The sequence below is a fragment of the Ctenocephalides felis genome, unplaced genomic scaffold (assembly GCF_003426905.1).
Source record: "Ctenocephalides felis isolate EL2017-DRISC unplaced genomic scaffold, ASM342690v1 CF-g0.4_SCAFFOLD_01170, whole genome shotgun sequence".
In the NCBI taxonomy this organism is placed as follows: domain Eukaryota; kingdom Metazoa; phylum Arthropoda; class Insecta; order Siphonaptera; family Pulicidae; genus Ctenocephalides; species Ctenocephalides felis.
The window spans coordinates 34,442,752-34,466,018 of NW_020537324.1; the positions used below are offsets into that span (position 1 = coordinate 34,442,752).

A 23,267-nucleotide genomic window follows, 5' to 3' on the forward strand; every position below is an offset into this window, starting at 1 on the left:
TCAAATTTATAAAGCATGTACTCCACACTGAATGATTATTTTGTAATATATTTTTTTTCAATTTTTTTATTTGGCCTCGCTTACTCTGAGCATTTAGCCACTTACAACATTTTTATTTATTTACATTCTAATTTTTATATCATTTTCAATCTATATATGTATCCCATTCTATATTCTTCTTAATTTCTAAAAATCTTGCTCTTATCAAATTTCTAATTCTATTTAACTTCTTTCTTCATTCCATTTTTTCTTCATTCTTCTTTTAAGTTCCAATTTTAAAAATAAATCAATTCACATGTTAATGTTGCAAATGATGCTTAATATAATCTATTTGAATTAAATAGGACTTGCATTTTCCTATCTAATGACATCTGGATAGAATTATTAGATAATTATTTATTAACATACCGTAGGATAAGTTATAGTAATCGCAAAAAATTAAATGAAAATTTTTATATCTTTACGTTTCGAAGATTTCTGAACATTTTGGTATATCTTAGAAACAGTTGTTATATGTGTATGTGTGTGTGCATGAATGTATGTAGTATGTTTGTATGTATGTTCGGATACAAATTTTCTTACACGATTTCGACAGCACGTATCAACCAATTTGAATGATTCAAGAAGCATTCGTTTCCTACTAATAACCTTCCTAATAATAACAAAACGAGCTGATTAGTTTTTTTGGCAAAGGCAGATCGAGCTGTTTCGAAAAACGGGCCAAAAAATACCAAAAATGATAATTTCTTAGATAACGGAGAGTTCGATTTGATTGATTCAAAAACATTTTATTTGTATTGACGAAATGAAGAACAGGTCCAAAATGATAATTACACATTTTTTTATAATTTTATTTGAACAGCGATCAGAACTTATGGGTTCTATGAGCTGTTGTGATTAATATCTTACAAACTACGTTTGTTTTATTACAGATGGCAACCCAAACAGTTGTCACATCTCTGTATGATAAATTTTATTACAATCTCTGTAATAGGGCAAGTATGGTGCAACAATGCCGGGTGAGGGCTATTTTCACTTGGAAACATATTGCTATCTATATTTCCAAGTGAAAATCGTTGTTGCCTGTTGTCAATGTTACCTGACAACAGGCTGCCCGAAGTGGGTATCGAACCCGGGACCTCTGAAACAAGTCCTGTCGCTCTTAACCGCTTACCTACGGGCGAGCCGATCATTAGACATATACGTGCATCAAATTATCAGATAATTTTAATAATAAGTACCAATTTTGTGTATATTATGCAGCTCGATTGCTTTGAGAAAATATATAAAATATAAAAATATTTAAAATATATAAGAAAAAATAAATGTTGCTTAAAGTCGTTTTTCAATAATGTCAAAATGCTCATGAATCTATTTTTTTCAAAAATGTTTTTTAAAGCTTTTAGTTTTAAATTACAGTGCGGGTAGTTCCAGCAATTTGCCTTAAGACACGATGCCACATACTACTAGTTTCTGTTTGTTTTTAGACTTATTAAAAGCTTTTTTGTTACTTAATAGCGCGTACGTTGTTTATTTCAAGTACTATCCAGTTTGCAAGCCCTGCTTGGTGCGCATCAGCCAGTGCGCCACCGTTCGATAATACGTTTGTCCAGCCATTGCCGGATCGCGCTGTCACCTTCGCACGCGTCTTCCATTCTCATGGTAGTTTGTACATCGGTCACGCTCTTGCAGCCACTGCCTGGTTACGTAGTAGTATTGGTATCGTAGTGACTCAAAGTCCTTCGAAAATATCAGAGCTGTCAGTTTGGAAAAGCCCTAATCAAATTTCAAAAAATAATTTTATCTATAAGATAACACGAGTATTTGGAAGCATTTTGAAGACTTTTTAGTACGTTGTAAGACAGGTGTCATCCAAGTTGCATTCGATTTTGCGTTAAAAACAGTGCTGGGTGTGTTTCAGAGTGAATTTACATGTGTGTGCGCGCGAAGGGTTGTTACAAAAAAGTGATCACACATACGTGATATAATAAAAGTGGTGCAATAAAGAAAAACAAAGTTCATTGTCCGTTAGTATTTCTTTTTTAATAAAAGTTTATTTGAGAGACGGAGCGCTATAAACCGAGGTCCAAAACTATTTGTCATTATCAGAATGGACGCAGATTTTGATACAAAATCGGCAGCTTCCGGAGATCTGAATGGTTCTGCCGATGCAGGCGCCAAAGTACCGTTCAAGCCAACGGCCCCGCCTCCAGCTGCTCCAAAAAGTGGAAAACCAGCTGTTATATGCTGTTTGATGAATCCTTGTAGGTCAATTTTATATACAAAGTATAATTTTCACTTTGGTTAAATCTAATAGTTATCGTCATTAATAATTTACACTTATTTCTATTCATCTAAATCCAAATTAGCTAAATGTTTCATCATAGAATCTCAATGTTATGACTAATCATCATTTCTGCAGTGTCATGATTTATAAGTTATAATGTGACAACATCTATCTTTGTCATCATCTCTGGCTATTGAATATTGTAATAATATGTATCCCTTCCTAAAATCTTCCATGGTTTTAAGCAAAAATTTGCCTTTTAACGACAGCATATGCAATAAATCATATTCAACAATTAATTCAAATATCGTAAAACATTTTATTGTTCTTTCATTACGCATCTAGCAACTAACATCTCATCGTCCTTGATATATGGTATTAGTCATTGTTGGACAAAAATGTTGTTGTAAACAAGTGTACTTTGAAATTTCCACTGTTATGCAACCTGCAATACAGTAACTATTGTCATATCATCGTATCTTGATTGCTTTATCTTGTCATTTTTTTCTTTAGAGTTCACTTTTTTATTTTGGAGGGTCTTAGTTCCGCAATTTCATTATTTTTAATTTATTTTAAATTGGGGAAATTGCTGCATCAAATTACATTTAATGATAAAGTTAATCAATGGAAGACAACCGTTGGTTTGCGATCTATAAAGCCACGTCATTTAATTAATATAATAACAAAAAACTGAGAAAATATAATTTAATGTTCAATGGTTGACACAATGATTCGAATTCCTAGTATCGATTTGATACTAGAAACTGATACTCTTGACCTAATTTTTTACGTTCTAATATTTTTGTAATTTCTTAATATTACTATTACCACCGCGTACATATTTTTTATTTTAAATATAAGTTTTGCTTATGGCTTAAATGGTAAGAGCTTCGGTCTTGCAAGCACAAGTTCCAGGTTTTATTTTTGTCTCGGACAACCTGATACCAAGCATTAGAATATCAGGTTTTACTTGATTTCGATAAAAAAAGTAAACATAAAAGTAAACATACCTAACAATAATCTCATAAAGTATAGGTTGCATTCTAGTAATGCTAGGTGATAAAGTATTACATCACAACAGATTGCTGTTGATAAAAATTAAATAATTTGACATAACATAAATTAAAATACTAAAATTAGTGAAACTTAGTTTGTATGGGAATCAAGTTGAAATTACTGGATAATCAAAAGTATCAAGTTTAAAAAAAATTCATAATATCAGTTTTAAAATCACTAATATTGATACCATTTTTTGTTAATACGTACTGAATATAACATACGTATGTGAACTTTTTTTAATTTTAACAGCAATCAGAACCTTACGTCCTATAATTTGTTGGGCTGAAAATTTTACTTACGTCGTATTTTTAGATGGTAAACCATCCAACAGTTGTTCCTTTCTTATTTGATTACTGTATTATTAGAATTTATCTGATAGGCCTGACTAAATTCAATTTGGTGCAGTAATGCCCAGGAAGGGCTTACGCTTGAAAACATATTTAAGATCTATATTTCCAAGTAAAAATTGATATCGGCACTGCTTGATATCAGGATTGTTAAGACGGGAATCATTGAACACGCGACCCGCCTGATTGCAAACCGCGCGCTAATCAAAGACCCGATTAGAACAAATGAAAATTTTAAATAGACTTTTGCATTATAATTTGCTTTCTATCACGTTTTGCATACTACATAACTGTATGATCGTTGAAGCATACTTTACTTTTGTCGTTTATTACTTATTTTAAAATAAATGATAAAAGAATTTTTAAAATTGGATAAAAGAATTGAATTCTGTATTTTACAGTAATATTTAATAAAATAAGATTACCTTTTGTATTTCGAATAGTTTCTAATTTGACTGTACGTTGTGCCCATAAATCTCATGTCAGTGTTAAGTAGAAAACACTAATTACAAGTGATAATGAAAAAAGGCATTTTCAAGACTAAAGTTAACATCTCGTTGGAATGTTTTGAGATAGCATATGCATAACACATATTTTAAATTATTAAGTAGATCAGGTAAAATTCAAAACCTCAAAAAACCTTTGTCAATTTGATTAAAAACTTTTCAGTTCTATTCTTTATAATATATATCGTTTAATGCGTTGCAATGAATTTTACATCGCGTCATATATTTACTTCTGACAAATTGTTTTCCTTTATCTGTAAACATTTGATATTTCTAATTATTAATTCTTCTACGCCATATCTTGAAATGTTTGATATATGTTCATTAAACAATATGAATGCGTCAGTGAAAAAATATAAGTCGATTGAATTTATAGATATTTTATTTTTACGAGCAAATAAATTAGAAATTTAAATGCGTATTCAATTGAATGTATTGTAGTTAGCTTTCCTTCCTAAGTTGTCTTTTTTAAAGAATTTTTTAACGAATATAAATTTATCTTCTCTTTCAATGTGAAAATCTGAATAAAATAGGTATAATAAATTTTTCCATAGAGAAATATTGCAAAGATATATTACAATAAATTTACATTATTCAAAATTTGTACAATTTTTATTTAAAAAAAATATAGCTTTTGAATCTTAAGGGCATTAAAGAGTCTTCTGCTGTGACATATACCAATACCAAATGATTCGATTATATTGGTGATAACAATTATTTTTTAATACATTTAAATGGTTATTTGACTGACCAATATGAATGATTTAATATTTCTTTGGATATATAATGAAAACTTTAAACAAATTGTTATTAATTCATTATACCAACCATTGTTAACTTCCCGATGAGAAGTTTGTTTTCGCAGAAAAAATAAGATTTGCTAATTTTATGTTTTCTTGATGTTCTAAGTTATTCTGAATCGAATGAGACCAGGTTTTGCAAAAGTATGTATGTGTGAGTTGATTTTTGGGCTTTGGCCGACGTCTTCTCGAAAACGGCTGAACCGATTTTAAAAATATAGGACCCATTCTTTCGAATATCAGCGAAGATATTGGGAGGCCGTTTCTTCGTAATCAAATGTTGAAAAAATTGTTTTCGGCGATTCTGACGAAACCTTGTATAACGATAGATTTCATAGTCTGAAATAATAATAAAATATTATAGGTTGAAATATAAAAAATCATAGTTCAGAATTTCGCTGCGTGCTTGAACGATTGTCTGTGCCAAACACACGTACATTCGTTTTATCTCTGGCATTGCCAGATAGCTATTGATCGCAGTTTACATCCACACTTAATAAAATATTTTTTTATAACCTGAATTGGATGAAATGAATTGTTAAAAAAAATAATTTAATTTATACAATTTGGCCATAAAAATATATTTTTATAACCTGAAATGGATGATATCAAATATGATAAAAAATTAATTTATACATTTTAGCCTTATTTACATAGTTTTTCAGTGGCAACCGAAAACCTGATTTATGCAAATGTTAACAAACGCTTTTCTGTTTCAAATTTATCATTTTTACTTATCTTCTTGTATAATATATGTATGCTATTGGTTTCATATGGCTTATCTAATATAAGTTGCACTAAATATTAATCTGTTTACTAACCGCATGTGTTTCTAAATATAACTTATCTATTATAATATGTACAAGGCATCTAATAATCATATCCTAATTATTAATTCTAAATTTACTTATTTCAGAGCTTTTACTTTCAACTCATAGATCGAAAATACATAAGCAGGTAAAGAGTAGCAGATGAAACTATTATGAATTTTGTATTTTTCAACACTTGAGTTGTGTATTCTCGATCTCTGAGCTACATTCTAATTACTAACGCTAACGCACTTATGCTAACAAGAATATGTTATGTATTGTTTCAGATGCATGGTTCAATCCAGAGCGACTGAATCCGAAGGGTAAGTCGATTCTTTTCTTGAGCTTTACTTGCTTTTATTGTATCAATAATATTTAGCATGGGTTTGTTTCGGTAAAGCTAAAACGGATATTCCTACTATCAACCCCTTTTCTTACGGCAGCCAATTCCGCCGGAGAGACACTACTGAACGGGGCACCGCGCCTAAAAGTGTAGTAGTCTTTGGTGTTTGCTATTACGTTTTCCAAGATTACCTTGAAAATGTCTCATATCACTTTTTTGAGTAAAATTTAGAGTAACGAAAGGGTTAAGGTGATCGAGGTGACCCGGTCCGTTTTGGCCGGGACAGTCCGAGATTCCCACTTTGTGTCCCGGGTTTTTCTAAAAGCTATATTTGCCCCGAATTGTCCCGAGTTTTCGAAAAATATATGTTTAAATTGTTTTTAGAAATTACTTCAAAATAAACTTACGATTCATCAAATATGTGAGAATGATATATACTACGATGAAATGAAATGAAAATAAAAGTTGAATGAAAAATTCCTAAGACGGAAAAACATAACCTCTCGCATTAATAATTTAGAATTTTTATTTTCAATTGTTCAAAAATTAACAAACACTACTATAAAACAAGAATTTTATACGAGGCTTGGAAGCGAAAAGCCAGAAATATGATATAATATAACATAATCTAATAATAGGTCATATAGATTTTTATTATGTACCTAAATTATTTAAATATACCTAGTATTTCTTATTGTAAATTATATTTAAGTTACTACTGTAATAAAAAAAGCCTTATGGAAAATTGCTGGAATATCCCGCTTTATAAATAAAATAAATATTTGGTTTGTGCAAAACTGATGATTTGTGTTAACAATAGTTTGTTTTTTTGATATTTCTTTGATTTTCGAAGTTACTCGAATAACAAATTTGTGAATATCAAAGTATAAAGGTGAATTGATGTGAATTTTATTTTGATAAAAACTGCTAATTTGAAGCGTATAAATCAAATATTAATTTTGACCTCGATGTAGTCATTAAATCTTTTTCCGCGGTATCTTCGAAATAGTTGACTTGATACAATCCAACAGACTCACCACATTGTCCTTTTAATCAATGTTTTAACCATCTAAATCCATTTTCTGAAAACGTAGCAGATTTTAATATACATTTATACTTTCACACATCCTCATACGTGAGTTTTCTTTTTTACCATCGTCATTTTATTGTAATATGTATATGTATATATATCGTCACTATTGAAATTTTAACCATTCAAGGTGTTTTTTAGATATCGAAATAAAAAGTATGGTGGTGCCTCCATTATATAGTGGATATTCAAAACATCCCAAACAAGGTCTAATAATCATGTATTGATGGAATACATCAATTCGCGGTGTTCTTCTTCAACTGCATTATTTAATTTGTTAGTAAGCATTGTTTAATCAGTTTGCGATGAACCCACGTATCTAGTTCACATAGCAAAACATAGCAACGTTTTTTTTAAATAATTTTCAATGCATATTTGTGTGATACATGAAACTTCTCTGCCATCTCACATGTTGTGCTATGACTATCCAAATCTATTATTGCTTTGATTAGGCCGTCATCAATTTTAATTCGACGATCAGAGCGTTTTTCAATGTTGAGATAAAAATCATAACGAAATTTGGCAAATCAATTTTGGTACTGCCGGTGGTTTAAGGTGTCGCCTCCATAATATGATTCGTATGATTTGTAGTCATACGGCCAGGCGAATTAATTTTGATTGCTTATTTATTACATTGTTCCATGTTGTTTATCATTATTCACTATTACAAATTTGTGTCAAGAGTGATAATTAATTGTTTTTGTTAATACAATTTACTTTTATCTTTATTTGACATATGATATGCTATGATATTTGTTTACTAAAAATTGTTTGAAACAGAAACACACTTTTAAATATGACCAATTAGTTCACCATATTTTTTATTTCCAAATTAAATTCATAGTTATATTAAAATTATTCTTGCTATAAATATTCTATGCGATTATCCGCAATGAATATACTCACATAGCGTTATTATGATACTCACAAAGCACTCTACGTTATGTTCGTCGTACAGTAAATTATCAAGTTTTTATTATAATTATCAAATTTTAATACGTATATATTAAAACATCAATCAATAAGTGCGTAAGATAACTAAGAATAACACATTTTTGTTAAAATTCTATTTTTTATTCAATATAGTTGCCTTTGAGAACGATATATTGATAATAGGGAACTTCAAACATTTTGATACCATTTTCGTAGGATTTTGCCCCACAATTCCGCGATCACCTGAAAGCAGGACATGGTCGCTGGGGAATAGATCTAAAGAAATTATTGGGTTATTCAATACTCACTATTGATCGTCTGGCCTTTTTCAAGATATGTATGTAGTCGATTATTCCTTACGAATCCCAAAAGGCTGACGCTATAACCTTGCCAGCTGATAATTTGCATTTTTCCTGGTTCAACGTAACCAATCCACTCGGCTGACTGTTTATTCGACTCCAAAGTGTAGTGGTGAAGTCAGATCACATCCATGGTAATATATTGATGCAAAAGCTCAGATTTTTCGATTAAAGAGCACTAAATACCGAATCATCAACTCGTTATGCTTTTGGTCAAATGTGATTTCGCGCGTCAGGCATTTTGCACACAGCTTGTCAGTTATCTCACGCAATTTCACTTCTCGGTTTTCCAAAACGATTCGGTCGAGATTTTTTGTTTTCCAGTGTAACCACCTGAATTGGCCTTCCAGAGCTTCAACATCGTCAGTGTCTGTACGGCCACGTTCAAAATCAGCAAACCACTTCTCCAGCGTTTGCCTCGATGGGGATTACTACATTCCGGATTACTTTTATCAATTTATGCTTTGACAGTGATGGTATTTTTATTCATCAAAAACCAATGATAAATCAACACACGAAATTGCTTTGAATTCTTTTTTTTGTTTGAAAAAAACTGAAAAATGGCATTATTCGAACCTATGTAACTTATCTTTTTATAGTTGGTACAAATGACATGGATTATTAAATAGCAACACTATCTATGTGTCATCCTATGAATTTGAGTGACGTAGTATATAAAAAAAATAGATTAAAAATTAAAAAATAGATTTAAGGTCAGCTCACATTAAAGTTGAGATCTGAAAATGTCCACGGTTTCAACGAACATCTTAAAATATTATGGAGCTACAAAAAATTTTTCTCTTATAAAAAATTACTTTAAGGGGGGCGATACATGTAATCGCCTTAATTTTTACCATTTTTTGAGGACTTTTTAAACTGGGAAGGAATGACTGAATCTTTTTGAACTTTTTTAGGGTTATTTATTATATATTAAAATACACAAAAAAAATTTTTTTTTAATTTTTTTTTTAAATGGCTGCCGTAAAAATAAATCTGCCAAAACCCTCTCGGAAAACGCCGTCAATTTGCGGGCGTTCTCACTTTTCGTACGGTGATTTGAAATCAAAAAAATTAGTTTGTACGTGTTCATAAAACATATATCTTCTAGTTAAACCAAAAAAAATCGTAAATTGGCACACCTCAGAAAAAAAGTTCGATTTTTCACCTTTTTTTCAATGTTTTTTTTTTGGTAAAAGGGTTAATTTTTGAAAATTTTTTTGGAATGTTTGAGGTTTAACTAGAAGCTATTACTGTAAAGTAGATGTGTGCAGAATTTCATTGGAATCGGTTGAGAATTTTTTGAGTTATCCCGCCCGCAAATTTCAAAAATGTCGTTTTGAGAAAAACGCGTTTAAAGTTTTGACACATAGAAACAGATAAGAGTACAATAGCACTCAACTTAAATGAGTTTTTATTGTATAAATAATGATAATTTTGTTTTGAATATTTACAGGCATATTTTTGAGATGTTATTGTAACGATTTATGAAAAAAAAAATCGATTTTTTTTTATTGTTACATGTATCGCCCCCCTTAATCTTCTATGTCACAATTTTTACATTTTAAAAAGTTTTACATTTTTTCAAGAAAGTTCAAATTAGAAATTCTCATGAATTGTAATTACTTACTGCTTATTACGCTACTATAATACTATTTTGACCTCGTTGCCAGGCCAATACAAAAATTTAACATCGTTGGATTGTTGCCAAGGTTTAGTTTGCGATGCTGTTTGTATGCCGAAAAATTATAGTGCTGAAGTATGCTAATGTAAATTGTAACTTAAAATTGGATTATACTTATCTAGGCAGTTTTCAATTATGGAATGATTCATCATGAAAATTTTAATTTTAATTTCTTTTTCATTTTTTTAAGTATACAACTGTTCTTAACTATTGTGATTTTAATTTTTTTTATAAATATATATCCAGATTCAAATAGAGCAATGAAAATTATATTTGATATTTTGTTCTATTTTATTATATTTTAATCTAACCCTTCATCGTTTTTTTTTATTTTACATGTTGAGCCCGGCCCCAAATTTACTGTCCTTTCCGTTCAGCCGGTAGTGGGTGAACGGTCGGCAACTTTTAACACGTGCTAAATTTTTGTTTAGAATGTTTCAATAAATTTTATTTAAATTATATTTGATCACATTTCATTCAAATTTTATTTTTAGTCCAATAAGCTTATCGTATTAATGTAGACACATCTTTGGCTTTGATTTATAGGAGACCATCAACTATACGTCCTTACTCTGCTTTTATTACTTTCTATTATTTTATATTTATACTTAAAATGCATGTTCGAAACTGAAAACTAAGAAAATGGTTTTGAGGATATATACGCTATTTCAAAAGCGTACAAGAAAAGTTCTTCAATTCACGCTACTAATTTTTATCATCTTATAGAAGAAATTTTCCTAAGTGCAGTATAATTTTTTACAGTAAATATAGCAAATTGAAATTGCGTAAAACATGTGATTAAACAGTTCATATTATCTTTAGATTTTTTTTATGTTTTTGTTTAGTCTGTTTATATGGACACAAAATGATTAAAAATACAATCTGCGACACAACGACATAGAAGAAGTTCATGGCTAAAAGATGCATTGATAAACGAATCTTTCCATAGCGTTTACGCGATTTAATATTTGTTACGCAGGGCATGGTTTGTTAGTAACTATTATAGATGAACAAGAATAAACAGATCGAAAACACGGCCGTTCTGGTTATTAATGTTAATTGCTTCATCATATTATAGAGGTCGCCCTCGCCACCAATCGCAACACGTAATTTTACCCTTAGGTTTATTTTAGATAAGATTTATATAAATATATAATCTATAAAAGATAAACTTGATTAATTTAAATAAATGAAATGAGAAGAAAATATACGCACATACAAAATCACAAATGTTTTTAAAAAAATATAATAAGAAAAAATAGCGTTTGAAGTACGTATACTATAATGAGAGAAACTATATTTTAAAACAAACGGCGAATTTGAAGCACAATACCACCATTTATGATATGCTAAAAACATTAATAAAGAATAAAACGCATTTGCTCTAAGTTTACCTATACCCGGTCTATATTTTTAAGTGAAAATGGACATCGCTGCTGCTCGATTCAGACACGCTACGTCATATATTTCAAAGAAATTCAAAATTTCAGAGTTATAGCAATTTTTTCATATTTCGAGCGTGATAATATGCTTTTTTGTTCAAAAGCGCATGTACAATACATGCATATACCTTTCAGAGTGATTTCAGAGTGATCCGTGCATGTTTTAAAACACACCTTGGGTGATAAGTCAAATTAAATTATTTCTCTATGTGGTACTCTCTATTTTTGGAATATGAATATTTTTTTTCGATCCATAAAAAAGATGATTTTCCGCATGAGTATAAATCATAATATAAAGCTATTTTGCGTTTTCTTCATCCGTTCTCAATAATCGCTTAAGAAACCAACTTGCTCTGTCAAATAATTTTATCAGTATCTATTATTAACTTCCCGTAGTAATCGCAAAAAAACGAAAATCAAAATTTTTATATACCTTTACGTTCCAAAGGTTTCTGAACATTTTAGCATACCTTAGAAAAAATGTATGTATGCGGGTGTGTGTGTGCGGATACAAATTTTCGTCGACGATTTCAGGAACGCCGATCAACCGATTTAAATAATGCAAAAAACATTCGATTCATATTGATAAAGAGACGTGCTGATTAGTTTTTGGCGAATGCAGGTGTAGCCGTTCCGAAGATACGGGGAAAAAATGCCAAAAAGGGTAACTCACTTTTTAAGAGAACGGACGTCCGATTTTAATAATTCAAAAAACATTTTACTTGACAAGATGAAGAATTGATTAAATTGATCATGAAGGCAGGTCTAGCGATTTCGAAGATCTAATGAAAAAAGTAAAAAAATGCCATTTGGCGGTCAAAAGTGATCATTAGACATATGCACATCAAATTATCAGATATTTTAACAATAAGTATAAATTTTGTTTGCATTCCTATGGGTTCCGTACCAATGTTTATTCGTTTCATTACGGCAACAACCAAAAAAAGTAATTTTTTGTCAAATTCCTAGTTTCTCAAAAATCTATTTTTTTCGAAGGAAAATCTTTCAAAAATGTTAATCGTTTTAAAAAAAAAATTGTTATGGAAGTTCCAGCAATTTGCCTTAAGGCTAGATGCCATACGCCCCACTAGTTAACTCTTTATTTGAACTACTAGCAAAATTATTAACTATTATTTTTATGCATTTATTTATTTTCAAATACTATGCAATAAAACTAAAATTGAATTTTGGTAATTTGATGACCATAAAGACTATTTTAACGCATAGCGAATGTATGTTGTTGAAATCTTTCGAAATTAACTTTGAATGAAACGTGAAGCAACGCATGTCTCAAATATTTACATAAATTAGTTAAAATTATTATTTGTAGAAGCATGCACGATGTTGTATGTATGATTTTTTGTACTTTGATTATTAAATTGATTAACCAAACGTGCGCTTGTGAGGGGTTAATAATCAGTTGTGCGAATATTAGAGTTGCAATGGAAATGCTCTTTGAAATGAGTACATATACCGTGAAGTATTAGTACCTCTTACAGCACTTCTGTTTATCAATTGCAGCAATTAACTATTGAACTTGTAGTCGTATCTTCATGAAGTGCTCTATATATTTTTCATAAATAAATTATTTCGTCTCTTATTGAGGTGTAACGGTTAATGATCTTTCCGCATTGTCTGTTTCCGCTAATCAATACAGCTTCTATAAATGTAACACATTCACCCGTTGTCGTGCGGAATATGAACTATATAATACATAACTGATTTAGATTTTCAAAGTCCTCTTTGCAGTAGTGTGTCAGTCGGGCAAGTAGCCAGGAGAAATAGACGTCTGTAAGTTTCATTCTGGCAATTGGATGAAGAAATCCGACGTATTTATAGCTTAGCTTAGCTTTATGGTTTTGATATAATATTGAATCTTTTGTCGAGTGAGAGTTTGTAGAGTATAGTTAGCATTTACTCACAAACTACGCAATCAAAATATCGATAGATATTATCAACTCTTCAATGTATGATCAAACTAATTTTTGCAGTTTTTTGGTAATTGATATTTATATATGATCTTGTTTATAAACTACTGCATACAGAAATATTGTTACAAAACTGTCACAAAACTAATAGCAAATCTATAAATGTATGAATTTATTACATTTATTTATCAAGTTTTTCAATTGGAGTCATGCCTGAGGTAAATCTTCTATAACAAATGGCAGTCTGACTGTATATAGGTCCATGGTGTGAAAGCACCACAAAAATCAATGATTTTTCTTCCGTCCCTTGTTTATTATTATAATTACTATGTCAATCTCCCTTCTTTTACACATTTGTGCGTTGTCCTTTCGAAACTTCTGCTTTCATGCTTTCTGACGCTGTACTTCGACTTTCAATTTCCTGTATTTTCTCTTCTCGCGAAGGTCATCAATCATCTGCATTCTTCTTTTCCCAGTCCTTTCAGGCCTTCTACTTGATCTTCGACGAAGTCGTGTAGGAGTCATTCCTTTTTCACCATTGTGCTCAGTAGATCACAACCTTTCTTTTCCCTACTTTTCTCGGCACTTCTTCTTTAACTTCTCGTAGGGTAAGTTATAGTAATCGCAAAACAAATTAAAATGAAATTTTTTATTTATCTTTACGTTTGAAAACTTCCTGAACATTTTGGCATACATTAGAAAAAATGTATGTATGTATGTATGTATGAGTGTGTATGTATGTGCTGATACAATTTTTTGTCGAATTGACCGATTTGAATGATTCAAAATATATTCGATTTCTATTGATAAGGAGACGTGCTACTTAACTATTGGCCAAGGCAGGTCCAGCCGTTTTGAAGATACGGGGCGAAAAGTACCAAAATGGTAATTGAGTTTTTGAGAGAACGTGTAGAGTCTGATTTCAATAATTCAAAAAACATTTTACCTTTATTGACAAAATGAAGAACTGATTAATTTTTTTGGAATGCAAGTCCTTCGGTTTCGGGGAACTATTGAAAATAGTAAAAACAACAATACTTTTAACGTTAAGTTAGACTGGAAGCGCTTCAGCGTTTTATCTCTAAAACATCTACGCTGCGCTATTGCTTTGAAAAAAAAATTAAAATACAAAAAGTACAAATTTTTCAAAAAAGCCTAATTTTTTCAAAAATTTTACGATATCTAATTTTTTCAAAGTTTAAAAACATATTAAACCTTTTAAAAATTTTGAATTGCGGTACGGGAAGTTCCACCAATTTGCCTTGAGGCACGATGCCATGCACCACTATTTTCTTACGACTTTTTATACGAGACACTACGTTTTATATTTGCATTTTATTAACTTCCCGTAGGGTAATTATAGTAATGGGCCGAAAATCGAAAATGAAAATTTTTGCATTTCTCGACGTTTTGAAGGTTTCCGAACATTTTGGCATACTTCAGAAAAAATTTATGTGTGTGTGTATTTGTGTTTTGTCTGTCCGCATTTTTTCGCCCACGTTTACGGGCGCATGGATCAACCGATTTGAATGGTTAAAAAAACATTCGATTCCTATTGATAGGGAGATGTGCTCATTAGCTTTTGGCAAAGGCAGGTCCAGCCGTTACGGAGATGCGGGGCAAAGAGTGCAGAAACTACAAATCGAGTTTTTGAGAGAACGAAGTATCCGATTTGAATGATCTAAAAAAACATTCAAGTTGTAATGATTGGGGGAAGAGGTGATTAGTTTTTAGCAAAGGCATGTTCAGACATTTCGAAAATACAAAGCTAAATGTGCGAAAAATGGCAGTTTTTGGGGGAACTAAGCGTCCGATTTGAAGTATTCAAAGAACTTTCTGCTTGTTTCAACAAAATAATTGCTTTTGAGAAAAAATTCTTTTTATTTTCAAAAAAAAATTTTTCTTCAAGAATTTTTTTTTGTATATCGAAAATAATTCAGATTTTAATTTTAATTCTTTTCTAATATACTTTAAACAAATAATTAAAACTTTGCAATTCAGTTTAAATAATTCTTATAAATATTAGACAATGTTACAATATTTATAAAAATCAATTTGAAAAAATTTAATATTCCCTCGATCATTTCGTTATAGTACGGGAAGTTCCAGCAATTTGCTTTAAGGCACGATGCCATGGACCACTAGTTTGAGCTGCTTTGTCATTTACTTCCTCTGCATATTCAAAACAAGAGGAATGTCAAAAAATTAAATTGAATAAGAATTTAACAATATAATTGTTATTGCAACTAAGTATGTTTATCAACAGCTATCAGTATTAGGAAATTTCCGGGGTTAGAAACAATTTACAATGTTCAGTAGATTAGAATAAAGCATTTCATGCAAATATTGATTTAGTTTACAATCAAGTTCTGTTGAATCATTTAAACAAACAATAGTTATTGGTAGTAGATAACGTATATGAAATCTCCGTCTTTATTATAACTTATCAATTTATGAATCATGAAACCGACCCTTTGCAAAGCATTTGAGAGCAAATATTTTTCAGTTGGAAAGATGCGTCACTAAATCTGACACACAAAGGATTTTTGCCTGTGTTCGCTTAGGTATACAATCCTATTATTTTGCTAGTAGGCCCTCTATGGCTCACGCACACGAGCAGACACACATGGGACCAATGTGGTTGTGTAGTTCTTGTCGAAATTATTATCAGAGCTCGCCCCGTCGGCGACTGTCCGTAGTCTGACGAAACGAGTCGCATAGTGCACTTCTGAATGTGACATAATCCCAAAGTCTAAATAACAAAAATACTATTTAGATGGAGAGTGCTATCCCTGACGTATACGTGAATTGATACGTGCACCTTTTACTATCAAGGTGATACACTCGTGCATCAAGTGATAAAGAGTGCCTGCAATTTATTTTTATTTTAGTTTGTCCGTGAATTGTGTTTTTCGTTGTGTAACCCAAGCGCCAAACTAACGCCGAAACAGACATGGAGGAAATATTACAAGAAATTAGGACTATAAAATTCACACGGGAGGAAGGTAATAAATAAGAACGTGAATTTTCATTAATATTATGCAGTATAACGCATACGTTTGTTACGTAATATTCCTAGATAAATTTATTTTGTAACTAACAATTTCATTTATAGTTTATTTATTTATTTAAATAAATAACAGAATTCTTAACAAAGCTGCCAAGCATCTCAGGGTTGTATAAGCGCTATTTAGATTATACAAGCTAAGATTATATTAGCTATTAATTAAAATCTATTCATGAATCAAATTTCTGCGCGGGTTATTTAAAAAATATTCTATGCACCGTTATACTTTACTCCATTACAAGAAATTAGTACTATAAAATTCACACGGTAGGAAGGTAATAAATAAGATCATGAATTTTCATTAATATTATGCAGTATAACGCATAAATTTGTTACGTAATATTCCTAGATAAATTTTGTAACTAACAATTTGATTTATAGTTTATTTATTTAAGTAAATAACTGAATTCTTAACAAAGCAGCCAAGCATCTCAGGGTTGTATAAGCGCTATTTAGATTATACAAGATAAGATTATATTAGCTATTAATTAAAATCTATTTATGAATCAAATTTCTGAGCGGGGTATTTAAAAAATATTCTATGCACCATTTTACTTTACTCCATTTTTTGCTATAAATAAAATATTGATTACATAATTAATTTGTTCTATAAATTTATCATTTATTTTCTACAGAATCATTTATGAATTGAATTTATACTTCCCTTTTATAATACATTTTTTCGGTTCTCTGCAGTTATATTGGTTACAGTTATCTGTCGTTCTATTAATGTTCGGTAATTGACCAGGGACCAAAGACGAGTCTATATTGGAAACGCGCAAACGCATCGAAAAATGATTCTCAAATGAGGTTTCAACGTTTGCATTTTTCTAATGCATCGTAGACTTATTTTTCTATTAACATATTCAATAATTTAACGGATATTTTATAAATTGCTAACGTAGCATAATATTTAAAAATGATTTTTATGGCACATACAATTATTTATAATATATTTTGTATCTAATAAAAATTAGATTAGATTCACAATTCGTCAGTCATGTGGATACTACAAAATTTTATTTAACTTTTTGTTAATTATTAACTTCTCGTAGGGTAAGTTATTGTAATGGGCCGAAAATCGGAATTGAAAATTTTTACATTTCTCGACGTTTTGAAGGTTTCTGAACATTTTGGCATACTTAAGAAAAAATGAATGTGTGTGTATGTATGTATGTATGGATAAAATTTTTCGTCAACGTTTTCGGGCGTACGGATCAACCGATTTGAATGGTTCAATAAACATTCGATTCCTATTGATAGGGAGATGTGCTGATTAGTTTTTGGCAAAGGCAGGTCCAGCAGTTACGGAGATACGGAGTTAAATGTACAAAAAATGGCAGTTTTTGAGAGATCTAAGCGTCCGATTTAATTGATTCAAAGAACTTTCTGCTTGTCTTAACAAAGTAATTGATTTTGGAAAAAAAAATTCAACCTTTTTTTTAATTTTTTGTATATCGAAAATAATTCAGATTTTATTTTTAATTCTGACTTCTAATATACTTTATACAAATAATTTCAACTTTGCAATTCAGTTTATATAATTCTTATAAATATTAGACAATTTTACAATATTTATAATAATCTATTTGAAAACATTCACTATTCCTCGAACATTTCGTTACGGAATGGGAAGTTCCAGCAATTTGCCTTAAGGCACGATGCCACACACCCCACTAGTTCAATTTTTTTTGAAACAATGTCTTCAAAAATTGTGTGCTCCCAATTTAACATGTTCATTGTATTATTAATTTTTGTTTGAATGAATACATATTACAATACGTACTATATTAACCATTACATTTAACATCAATGTGCCAGTAAATATCATATAATCCTAACTGTGTTAATGTGGGTGTATGGACCATTCACATATCGATTTATATATTCGTTTGTTTTACATTACTTTAATGGATAAACTATAATGTATAAACTATTTGGCGACTAGATTCGAATATGTTTTGGCGACCGAATTCCGGTATCTGTTAGCGTTCGAGCCAAGAAACAGCTGGTGATTATTTCTGGTCTAACTTTTATTTTTCGTTTAGCAGAATAATTAACAATCATTGAAATTAGGATTTTATTCGCGCCTTATTTATTTGCGTTAGATGCATTATTATAAATCTTTTGAACACACATACACAATTATTCTTGAAACGTTTATTTGCAGCCAAAAAGTGAAAATAAAAAACAATAAATAGATAACTTTTTATTCTGTGCATTTCGACATTGTATGCGTGTCATCATTCAGCATGTATAACAAATTCAGTGGCCGATGGGCTAATTCTGCCATAAATTAGACCAACGTTATAGCAAGGCTATGTTATGTAGCAGTTTTCATACTAAATGCTACTATATAATATCAAAAGCCATGTATTTGCTATGCAATGGGGCGTTTTAAATAGAACAAATGTCAAAAAAATCAATGCTATCATAACTGTATCTTTGTAGTGTAACAAATAACATATGAATGAAGTTGCATTTTGACAGTATTTAGTACCATTTTGTATGAAAACTGCTAAATAACATAGCCGTGCCATAACATTGGTCAATTTTATGGCATAATTGGCCCATCGAGCCAGGAAAAAACAGTACACAATTTTCGAAGACATTTTGTTACAAAAAAACAGTAAAATAAAATTATATAGTAGTTACATGACTGATGAATTGTAAATGAAAATTAGATTTAATTCTCAATTCGTCATTAACTTTTAGTTCATTATTTTGTTTTACTGTTTTTTTTTTGAAACAATGTCAAAGAATTGTGTGTTGTTTTTTTCCTGGTTTGAATTTGTAAAACATCCGGAATAATGACGCACGTACAGTTTTGAAACGTACCTAATAAATAATAACTTATTTATTGTTTGTTATTGCCTGCAAATAAACATTTCAAGAATATGTTTGATGTGTAACAAAAATATCTACAGTTCATATATATTTATATAGTTTTATATATTTATATCCTTGAGACTGATGACGAAACAATAGTAATATAATCGGTTTGGATAGTGGTTAAAAGTTTGAAACTTGTTAATTTTGTTACAAAGATTGCAAAGGTTTGCAATCACTGGTCCTATAGATTAAAAGCAGCTGCGTTAAAGCTTTTTTCAATAGTCATAATAAAACTTTTGTAGCAACTATTTCTTTGTTGAATTCGGAAGGCTTAAAAACCTATTTTTCATATTAGCAGTGATGTTCCACAAGCATCAATACTTTTTATTTAAAAATTAAATGTGATCGATTCATGGCATATTTTATGAACCGGAAAGCAATCGAATGCATTTTATACTAATGTTGTTTACTGTTCATGGGAATAACGAAATTTACTTAAAATATTAAATTAATGACAGAAAACTTATGAATAGTTTTGCTATTAGATGTCAATAGTCTAATAGCTGCCTTATAAATATCTTGAAACTTGAGAATATATTTATTTTTTTTTGCAAAAATTTCTATATAAATAGCTAATGGTCAAAGATTTCTTCACTTTCTCATGATGAGTATATTCGTCATTTACATTTAACTAGTTAAGTAAAGTACTTACACTTATTGGAAAATTAACTATCAAATTTTTTTGCAACTTGTTTTAAGGCAAAATGCTATTTATCCCCAGTTGTTGATATTTCGGTAAGTAATTAATAAGTTTACTAAAGTTTGGAAGTTTTATAAAGGAAAGAATTGAAACTAGTTGTAACACTTTCTTTGTTCAAGCATAAGTAGCATTTTTGTTCTACAATATTTAATAGCAATCAGAAAAAATTGTGCTGATTTTTAAAACTACAGAATTTTCATTCCTTCACACATCACCATCACACATGACGTGGTGGTCATCTTACCAGGTACATCTCCTTCACTGCAGTAGATCGTAGGGGTTTTTCTTCTTCGAACTTCTAATAGCTGATGGTTCTAATATGGGAATCAATGCAGGGTTATTGTGGTTGATAATCTTATCGTGATGGGTTCCACGTTCCAGGTGCATTTGTATATAATATAAAACACCCCAGTATTGTTTTTATTGTTTGGATGGATGAAATTTTTGATCGCGCATTTGATTGGCGCAGTTCCACAACTTAATTCCATAAGCATAGATCGGGTTATTACTTAATATAGTATTTTACTTTTCAGTGCTAATTCAGATTTACCACCAATTAGTCACACCGTGATTTTATTATTCTTTCCATCCGTTTTATTTTTGCTAGCAGCATTATTGTCAAAAATGTTTGTTCTATAATTGAATAATTTGAGAAACAATTGAGAGGTTTTTCATATTCTGAATTCTGATCCTATTATTTCATATTTTACGTTTTTAGAAATATATTAATCAAATAATTTCTTATGTTAAGAATTACTTCAATAAAGTTTTGATTGACAAGAAAAAAAAGAAATTTCATAAAATTTCTTTCTCACTTCCGAGAATATGTCCCGTTATACGAGCATATGCGTCTATTCAAAATGCCATTCAAGTTCAAATGCTAGTCGCATATCGGATATGCTTAAGATTAGAATCAATAGTTAATTAATTGATTCGATTTTATTCATTTTTATTAATTTCTTTGAATTTTATTATTTTTACATCACATTTTTGAAATTATTAAATGAAAGCCTATTTCATCCATATCAGAATTTGAACACTTTTGAAAAATTATTGCCTATATATTTGTATTATTTTTTTTTAATGTTTCAAATCGGTCCGTTTTCTCGAAAAATTCAATGACCATTTTTTCGCTATTCTGCAGCATCTCTAAAATGACTGGACCTGCCTGTGCCAAAAAACATATGCGCTTTTTGCACCATTAGTAACTAGCCTCATGTGTTTTGAAACATTCACAACAATTCTTACTTCTCTCGAAATCGTGCCAGAAAAATTGTATCTCATTCAAGCATACATTTTGTTAACAAAGTCAAATTACAATTATTGCATTGCAGGGTCTTGGAAAGTAAAATGCATAAATGAAACGAATAGATTTTATTGCTCGATATCTATTCGAAAGTTTTCGAGGTAGTTTGGGCGAGGATATAAATGTTTTAATTAATGTGTTCAATATATATCAACGATTTATGACATTAAAAAACAAAAGGATGAACTGATGAAGTTAAATGTATTGTTCAAATGGTTAAGTATATGTGGAAAGAAAGACGGTAATAGAGCCATTGTTGAATATTGGCTATGTTGAAAAGGCAAAAAAATTTGTATAAGATTTAGGAAATGCTGAAAGTGGCTGAAAGTGTGTGTAATTTCTCCAATGGTTGGCTCAGAATCTTTACGTTTTAACATAAAATTCGAACATTTAATATAGCTGGAAGAGTAATTTCAATAAACTGAATAAAAAATACAAATATTATTTGATAAATTTGTAACAGTTAATAATTTAACTCTGTACTAGCTGGGTAAGGAGAAAAAACATGCAAGGGTTTTAAGAAGAACAAAGACAGCCACTCCCTATAAAAACTGTTTTTTACTACTTTGTGCTATTGTTGTACTTTAATTATTCTGCAACGATTATTCTCTTAAGTTTGTCGGACTAATGGACTTTTACTGTATTGAATTTTTTTTTACCACTGATTTCATATTTCTTGGTATTTTTGATATGTGAAATAAATTTAGTAATTCATTAACTTTTTCTAAAATATATTTAAATGAAAAACGGGACCAATTTTTCAGAAAAAAGGGTATGAGTTCAAAATAAAAAACAATACTCGAACAATTAAATAAATATCACCAAAATGAAGTTATATTTAACACTAATCATACCAAGACTTAATATATACCTATTTCTACCATAGCGGGTCAAATGACCCGACTCTATGTTTCATGCTTGAATGTATGAAATGTGGATGTTAGAAAGAAAATAAAAATAAAAATTAAATTTATTATAATTAAACAAAATAGTATGTTGAGCATTTCTATTACAAAAGCAAAAATAAAAAAATTTAATTCATATTTAATCGCATTATATTCTATCATTGGGAGTTCGAAACCAACTGCCGTACAGGTAGCATCGGATCAATAAATATTCAATATTTCTTATCAGTTGACCTCAGTTCGCTTCGAACCTTCGGCCAGGTATACTGTGCCTCACGTGAGTGTAAACAAACATTGTTATCATCCAAAGTGACATACAAATTGAATTTATTAGTGAGTGTTATATAAGAATCAAATAAATGTACCCGTAGGGTACATTATTTTCGTTCATTGAATATATAATTTAAAAAACTGTAATTAAGGCATAATTAATAATTATGCCAAATGAACCATATAATCCACCATTCCGTTGTTGAAGTTGATAAAGTGCTTAACTGCAGTCCCGAACGAAAGTGAACATCTTTTACATAAGTCACAGCCAGCAATTAATTTCGTAAATCCTACAATATGCAATAACAACATGAATGAAGAACAAATGGAATCCTGCAACGAGCCCTCAACTTATAATTCCATTCCTTGGCAAGTTGTTGATAGTCCTAAAAGGAAACGTCCAAACCGACAAGTAGATCAGCCAATTCAATTAACAAATAGATTTAACGTATTAACAAACAAAGAGCCTATTGCTGTTTCAGAAATATCAAAAAAAAATTTGCCACCGCCAGTTTTATTTACGGTGTTGTTGATTTCCGAGGT

The 23,267-nt window shown here is 30.2% G+C and overlaps 1 protein-coding gene across 6 annotated transcripts in view; it reads left to right on the top strand.

Annotated features, from left to right (window-relative positions):
• The window catches only part of LOC113365694 (reticulon-1-A-like), a 95,313-nt gene that overhangs the window by 24,320 nt on the left and 47,726 nt on the right, over positions 1-23,267 (top strand). For 2 of the 6 annotated variants that reach the window (XM_026607209.1, XM_026607211.1), the window contains one exon: positions 6,096-6,131. The exons of 1 other annotated variant lie outside the window; for it this stretch is intronic. In XM_026607209.1, the coding sequence (XP_026462994.1) occupies positions 6,096-6,131 (36 nt within the window). Of the gene's footprint in view, positions 1-1,617; positions 2,265-6,095; positions 6,132-16,219; positions 16,590-23,267 lie in introns of those variants that run through there. 3 more of the 6 variants (XM_026607212.1, XM_026607213.1, XM_026607215.1) reach the window with 3 other exon arrangements.